Below are 8,210 nucleotides of genomic sequence, written 5' to 3'. Positions count from 1 at the left end.
CATAAGACTGCCTTTTCCTTTCAGAAGCCTACTGCTCTTTTACGTAAGCTTTTTTTTTTTCCTTTCCACATTGCTGGAAATGCTCCGTCTGCATCCTTGAATATATCTAGTTAGTACCCAGGAAAGTTTTATTCTAATTCATCAGCTTTCAGTATTTGGTCTTGACCCCGAAGTTAAATTATTTCTATGCAAGAAGTGGTCTGAAAAGAAGTTCTCATGAGCATGTTAGGGGATTTGTAAAATAAAGACAATGGTTTCCAGAAACTTAAGAATGAAAAAAGTGTGTGTCATGCAGTTATGTAATACTTTTTTGCAACAAGGGAATTTTGTTGTTAGTACTGTTTACAATCAGCTTGGGCAGATCACAAAAACGTTTTCTCTTTATTTTGAATTGATCCTTGGTACAAATCATCTTTTGCCGGTCGTAGTCTTTTATCAAAGATGTTTGATAGTAGAGTCTTGCTACATGGTTTCCATTATTTAAACTTTGAAAAATTACAGAATATGCGACAAATAATACTGATAAGGATATGAAATGCACTGTTCAGAGAACTAGTTGGATATGCTATTTGTTAAATGGGCTGGCAGCCATGTGTCAGTATTAAACTAGAAGCCGTTTTAAACATTTAAAATTCACAAGTTCACATGCCACTGTGCATAGACCCTCCCAGATTCTCAGCCTTGGTGCAGGCTAAATGTTTGAGAAGGAAGTCTCCAGCAGACTACCTCATGTAATAAGAGCTTAAGGCTAGCAAGGCCTACACCAGAATTCAAGATTGTGTGATTTATTGGGTGTTTATTTTTTTTCCTCTTTGACAACTGAGGCATTAACGAGAGCTAGAAAATCAGATCTTAGACCATGCTGCCACATCACACCTTAACTGACCTCATACTGCACTGAAGGGTCTGTCTCAAGGAGGTTTGACATGACTCAGCATAGATAGAGCACTCTTTTGACAACTGATGACCTAGCACATCTTGTCTGGGACTTGCTACTGTAGGAGCACCACAATATCTATAATGCACCTAACGCCACATGCATAGTGCGCATATGGAAGCACCCAATGGTAGGCTAGGATCTGTAATGAAATTTTTAGCAATATTTATTTTGGTAGATGTCATAATTTGTTTTAATCATCAAGCATTGACAAATAGTATTTCCATAATGCTTAATTTACCTACTGCTTATAATTTTTGGTAATGCATTTGCCCGTTCAAAACAAACAACACTATTGAAAATTCTGTCTAAAAACTCCTAAGTTGAGCAATGTATTTTTTAATTGTTCATTAACAATACAAAAAATAAGTTTGTAAGGACTAGAAATAAAATCCAGCAGCTACACTGTACTGTAGTAAAACAATACTATCAAGTTTAGTCTATGCAAAATCTGCCTGACACTGTTAATCGGGGAGATAATTTAGCAGATACCAGTGCATTTACTAAGCTTATTCCCCTTGTTTAACTTTTTTTTATATATCCAGATATGCATTATTCCCATCAAATACTCAATTTTAAGAGTGGAATAGACACTCAAATTTGAGAACTTATTTTCTGAGCTGTGAAGTGTAAGTTGTAATGAACAGAGAAGTATTTTTAGTTGTCTAAAATCAATTTTTAGTTATCAGCTACTTTGGTTAGGTATTAAACACGATTGCATAAAAATTGTTCAGTTTTGTTTGCAGTCCTTTTCCAAACCTTCTGCTATACCATATTTGTAACATAGATGATTCCAAAATACTCAATTATCAGGAGAGAGAGAGAGACCATGCACCCAAGATATGCAATATTGTACAGACCAAACTGTGTACGAGCAATACAGTGTAAGCTTAAGTGTGGAGCTGTAACTAAAAAGATGGCTTGTTAAGTATTTGATGCTTTAAAACCATTTTAAGTGAGGCGACAATGGCAGTAATCTTTTCTCTATGAACATCAGACAAACATGGTTATGCACAGATGTAAAAATCAAATGCTTAGAGAACTAGCCAGATGATTCCTTCAGCCTGCCCTCCCACCGTCCGAACACTATTTTTGTAGGGAAAAATAATCTAAGCAATTCCATAAATCGTATAAACAGATGTCATTGGTACTACATTCATCACTCCAGCTGCAGTAATAGATTTGCAAACTTACCAGCTTACAAAAAAAAAAACACAGTCTTGTAAATCGACCTTTGTGTAGTCAAAGCTTATCTTCCCATGACAAAAAACATGGCCAAGGCAGCATTCTTTACACAGAGAAATTAATTACTTTTCAAATGCCTGTGTCGTTTAGATGAATGGAACTGAAACCTGCTTTTGGCTGGTCCTGTTTTTTTCCACGCCAGTTTCTGCAGACGCTCCCCCCCCCACTACTGTGCCTGCTCAGCCTCTGCCACTACAAGAGGGGTCGACGTGGTGCCACACTGGGCATCTCCACACTGGGGCACAGTCCAAGGTCTCTGGTCTCGAGCACACATCGCTTATCTGCTACCGAGATTCTGCCCAGTGGACAAGGTCCTGGCGCCACTGGTTTGAGCGAGCCAGTAGTGATAACTGCAACAGGAAACAAATGGTATTCAAGAGCTCTGGGGAGTTAGTGCGGCAAGGATAAGAGATATGAATGAATTCTGTAAAAAAACAAAACAGAATAGGGAACAGAATGAGGGGCTCAGGAGAGGGCCTTTGTCTCATTTCACAATCTTTGTCCCCTTCACAACTCAAAATCATAGCAAAAACTTGAATGTACTTTGTTGCAAAAGGGGCTTTTAATATTATTTAAACAATTTTGATAGTATCCACAACATAGTTTTGTCCAAATTCCACATAGGGCATTTTCTCCAGGATGGGAACAGTGAATACCTGTTCATGCTGCAAAGGACTAAGTAAAGGTTTATTCCATGCTGAAAAGAGAAAAAAGGTGCCACAGCCTTTTTACTGCACAGAATAAACATTCATGTGGTCCTTTGCTACCTGTTCACACTGTTGAGTTTTGCCATGCTGCCTGGTTTCCAAACACTAAAAATGCACTTATTTTGTAACCAACATACTTACATTAGGGGAGACCATGTTTAGTATTTAAGACACAATGAAGATATAAAACTTGATAAAGAAAAATATGGGATCTACACATTTTTCTACCAAGAAAAACCTTTTGTTCGGGAACTTGTTACATGATACAGAGTGGAATTCATAAGATTTATAGACATTCGTTTGTTCCACCGAAAATTTAAATGCTTTTTTAGATTAATGTTGCTGTTGTTGGTAATAAAAGTGCTAAACCTAACATTTCTTGATTTCAAAGTGAATATTACATCTAGGCACTGTGGCAAATGGATTTTTGACGCCAACAGGTATAATATTTCATTTGCAAAATACATTGCTTTGAGTATTTGGATCAAAAGTATTTTGCTTCATCATGTGGCTAATATTCTTGATCTAGTTGCAGCACTGTCACAGTACTTCCAGTACTGATGGACACTATACATATACTGCTAGTATGTAGCACTGGAAACACAGACCGAGTCTTTTGAAAAGCTACATCTAAGGATATTACTGTATGTCACCTGAATTAAGAACTACGAAGGATTTGTATCATGGTGGCAATGATGAAGCAATGTCGTTATATGTGTTTGATGGACATGGTGACGAAAGAATGGCAAATCCTAAATACAACAAATCTACACATCTTTTGGCAGGCTGGCTAGAACTGGATTTATTTCTAGTCACAATCGCTCCTTATTACCAATTGGCAGTACAAGAAAAACGTTCTTGTTCATTTTCAGCCTGGTCTCAATGTTTGGTTTTAAAATGACGTATCCACAGCTAAATCTTCCTCGATTCATCCACTGTTGGGTCGACTACTAGGATTCTTTCTAATGGTTCAGGTTTTGTACCATGTGAAAACTGAAAAGGGCATAAGTCCTTCAGCACAATCTTATGCTTTGGGTTTTGCAGAAGGTACAGAATTCGTAGGGTTATACAGAATTACTTACTCAACAAGGGTAGTTCATCCAAACAATTGGACTGCAAAAAACAAGCTTTAGGCTTTCTTCTGTCATTGCAATCTGTAGCCCAAAGCAAGTAGTGATGAGAGACTGAACTGTCATCAAAGGAGATTAACCTTTGTACATATGGCAGCTTAACAGAAGGTCTTGAATTGTACTGAACTGCCAAAGTGGATGAAAGCTACACAATGCAAAATCTGTTAGGTGGGCATTTCCTCAGGAAATTATAATTAAGTTAATTAGAAAACTAATCAAGCCATTCACATAATTGTTGCAGTCATGCTGAAGAGTAAACTCTTTGATGACAAAGACAGAAATTCCCCTTTCATGCCAATTAATGAAACACTTTAAGAAAATGAGAAAAACATACCGCAATACTTTAAAACATTTACTAAAGTATATACACAGCACCATTTGTTTTTCAAGTACGAAGGGAAGGGATTTACAACAAGGGGCAGAGGTAGAAGGACTTTATAATCACACAGTTAAATAGACAAAACATGTTTTTAATTTATAAATTTGGAACAACTGCTTAACACTACATAATTTCAATATTTAACAAAGGGTTCTCACTACAAACGCAATATAAATCAACAGCATTTACAAAGAGCTTTTTTAAAAAAAACGTTTTGGTGTTTTTAGTGAAATATAAACCCTTGAGAATTTTCAAATGCTGTACAAAAATCGATATACAACTGAGAATCTATGGGCTAAAAGTAATACAAAACAACGCACACTATTTTGATTCCAGAAAAAATGGTGCCACAGCTTCTAAAATTTCCCTGCATATATAAAAATAAATTAATACTTTTGTGTCCAGTCATTGCTCACATAGCTGATAGAAATATTTTAAAGCAAAAATTGAGGTTGCATTTAGACCTCTTCACAACACCAATGAGAATCACATACACTTATATACAGAAACGAGGTAAAACTGTGCAATTCAAACCTTTTAAGGTTTTTTCCATAACCCAAAATGTTTCCTTAGCTCTGTACACAGTGGGGAAAAATTATTTACAGTGATATAGTTTAAGGGACTTCTCAAGGTTACGATTTGTAGATTTTTTTTTCCACCTAGGAAATATATTTTGTCATTATTAGAAATTTGCTAAATGTATGGTACAAGATAACCCAAGCTATACATTTGTTTGAACACAACTGTACAGTAGTAGAAAAGACCTTCTGCTTCTCAAGAATGAATAGGTCAGACAAAATGTGGTCTTGCACTTGTTTTACAAAACATTAATAAATTATAAAGCAAAAATTGTTTTCTTCAAAATTCAGAAATGCAGTAACATTGTAAAAGATTCAACAGACTCATTCTCAGAGGGTTTTAGTCTATGGACAGAGGCAAAGTAAATATCAACCTGGTTATGATTTCTCATATCGCCTGAGTATATTCAGAGTGATTGATATGAATTCATTACTGGCTGCTGGTATAGTGGAACATTGCTATGACAGGAATTGCGACTGAGTGCAGGCTAAAGCATCCAGAGCCCCTGAGCTATTCTGTGAACAATGGACTTAGCAACAGGCACTTGGGCTGAGATTCGATAGCTTCCACTACTCTCAAAGGAACACTCCCTAACAATAGTAAATCCATCTTTTCTACTTTTGTTTACTAGTAGCTACCCCAACTCTTTAGAAACCTACAGAACCTAAGGCCATAAAGGGTGATCCTTTAAAAGCCACGGAGCATGTATCCACTCCAAGCTCTTAGGCTACCGCCTGTTTAGAACCCTGTAAACTGAAAATCTATACAACTGACTTTGCCCAGTCTTGAGTCTCCAAAGCACATACGTTTACAGGCTAGCATGGAGTAAAGTACAACGCCCCATACCTGACCACCGCATAACCATCCTGAATTATTTTGTTGGAGAAGCCCAGTACAGGGGTAATGTCTAAGTAACGAGGAGGAAAGAGACAGCAGATTGATTAACCTTATTTTGTAGCTGAAGAAAACAAAGCTTCAAGAAGCACACCGTCGGAATACTGGGATTCCCCCTACGAGTGACTTCGCAACCAACAATGCAAACCAGCAATTTCCAGAGTGGTCGGAAGGGAATTCTGGGGTGGATCCAGCACAACAGAAGCCTGTTTACTGGACAGCAGACACGGGCAACGTTTAAATGGAAAATTTCTCAAGACTTCTCTCTGAGTTAAACCACTGAATACAAGGCCTGAATGTATGTAGTAAGTGTTCCATCGAACCACCTTTTTTATTTTGACCTTTACATTGTAAACAACAATGTATTCTTATTGTTTCACACGGTGGTGAAAATAAAGCCCTTTCCCCACCTTTAAGGAGGTTTGTACTTTAATTTTACTTGGAAATCAATCTGTATGTCATCTCTTTCCCAATACAATTATCCTATCTTTTCACATATCTCTCTGATCCATGGTCCCTAGTGAGTCGGATACATGACGTTGCACTGTACTCATATCTATTTTTCACTACTTGTTCTTTAAGCAAAGGTAAAGCCTTTGAACCATCATACCTTAGAAAGAGTGGCAAAGTAAAAGCACCAGTTGACACAGTTCAGGACTCTCACATGCACATGTCAAACACTATAACAAGCACTAATTATGTCAAAGACCCATAACAGTTCCATATTAAATACTAGCTGAGGAAAAGCTATCCAGTTCCTTGAGAAAAAAAAAATTGAACTGATCTATTTAAAAACATGTTTTGTAGATGTTCTCTTTGCAGTCCCTGAAGTATTTAAAATTATTAATTCCAATTTAGTGCAAGAAAGCAACATTTGAGTTTTAAGTCCATTGCCTTTAAGGAATGGTACATAAAGCCGGGTAACTTTTTCTTCTCTTTCAAGAACTGCATCTAGTTTTCTTCAGATATTTCATTCCATGTTGAGAGATAGGCTGATGAAGTGCTATCCTATTGCAAGTACAGTGAAATCCTCCGTCAACTCTTCTCCTGTACAACGGGTCCAGTTTTTTCTGTTAGTCGCTGAAAAAGAAAAAGGCAAACACTTCAGTTATGTTCTCTGTGGGCGCTAGGTGTTGGAAGAAAGTTTTAAAACATGAATCAGGATGATCAATCACAGATATTGTGCAATCCCACGTAATTAAGATGAAAAATTATTCAAAATGTGCTGGTTTACATGCGAGATACATTCTGAAAATGGTTCACACTGTACATACTGTAGCAATGAGATTTATTAAAATGAATCCCAGACTCTGAACATGTCAATCCTGAGATCACCCAAGACGCACCCATTCTCACCCTCAGCACAACGATAAATATAAATAAAAGCCCTGTAATCCAATTAATTATCCTGCAAAACAGCTTGGATTCCCTACGATGTACAATAGGCTTTTGACATCTGCGAATTCAACATTTGCAAATTCACTTATTTGCGATGCGGTCTGGCTAAAAGTCTCATGGATGGAAGAAGAGCGGAGCGGGATGAAACCAAGCCAAAGATTTAACTGCAACTTTCAAATCAGCGGCGCAACAGGCAAGACTAATCTCCCTAGTTAGTGATCCTCTCCCTGCTCCCTGCCCAAGCCCGCACGGCTCTTGTTCTTGCACAGTGACAAACACTCCTGGTTCAGTGTCAGCAGCCTACGGCTCTTGTTCTTGTACAGTGACAAACACTCCTGGTTCGGTGTCAACAGCCCATGGCTCTTGATCTTGTACAGTGACAAACACGCCTGTTCCAGTGTCAGAAGCCCACGGCTCTTGTTCTTGTACGGTGACAAACACTCCTGTCTCAGTGTCAGAAGCCCACGGCTCTTGTTCTTGTACAGTGACAAACACTCCTGGTTCGGTGTCAGAAGCCCACGGCTCTTGTTCTTGCACAGTGACAAACACTCCTGGTTCGGTGTCAGAAGCCCACGGCTCTTGTTCTTGCACAGTGACAAACACTCCTGTTTCAGTGTCAGAAGCCCACGGCTCTTGTTCTTGCACAGTGACAAACACTCCTGGTTCGGTGTCAGCAGCTCACGGCTCTTGTTCTTGCACAGTGACAAACACTCCTGGTACGGTGTCAGCAGCCCACGGCTCTTGTTCTTGTACAGTGACAAACACTCTTGGTTCAGTGTCAGCAGCGTGGGGGAACAACAGGCTGGAGTTTACAACCTCACTTTTATTGCTCGTTTTATTACAGCGGGGCATGCTAATCACCGAGCTAGAGTGAGAGAGTACAGAGGAGGGATTCATGTTCAGCTGATTACTATAAGATTGTGATTATTTTTAAATTATTT

The 8,210-nt window shown here is 38.3% G+C and overlaps 1 protein-coding gene across 6 annotated transcripts in view; it reads right to left on the bottom strand.

The window, feature by feature from the left end:
- Positions 1-4,471: 4,471 nt before the first annotated feature.
- The window catches only part of mllt10 (MLLT10 histone lysine methyltransferase DOT1L cofactor), a 111,917-nt gene continuing 108,178 nt past the window's right edge, over positions 4,472-8,210 (bottom strand). For all 6 annotated transcript variants that reach the window (XM_088918383.1, XM_088918382.1, XM_088918384.1 and 3 more), the window contains one exon: positions 4,472-6,951. In XM_088918383.1, coding sequence (XP_088774509.1) covers positions 6,907-6,951 — 45 coding nt within the window. In that variant the 3' untranslated portion in view covers positions 4,472-6,906. The remainder of the gene's footprint in view (positions 6,952-8,210) is intronic.

The sequence above is a fragment of the Atractosteus spatula genome, chromosome 6 (assembly GCF_055471065.1).
Source record: "Atractosteus spatula isolate fAtrSpa1 chromosome 6, fAtrSpa1.hap1, whole genome shotgun sequence".
Taxonomy (NCBI): domain Eukaryota; kingdom Metazoa; phylum Chordata; class Actinopteri; order Semionotiformes; family Lepisosteidae; genus Atractosteus; species Atractosteus spatula.
This window is presented reverse-complemented; position numbering and strand designations above follow the sequence as displayed.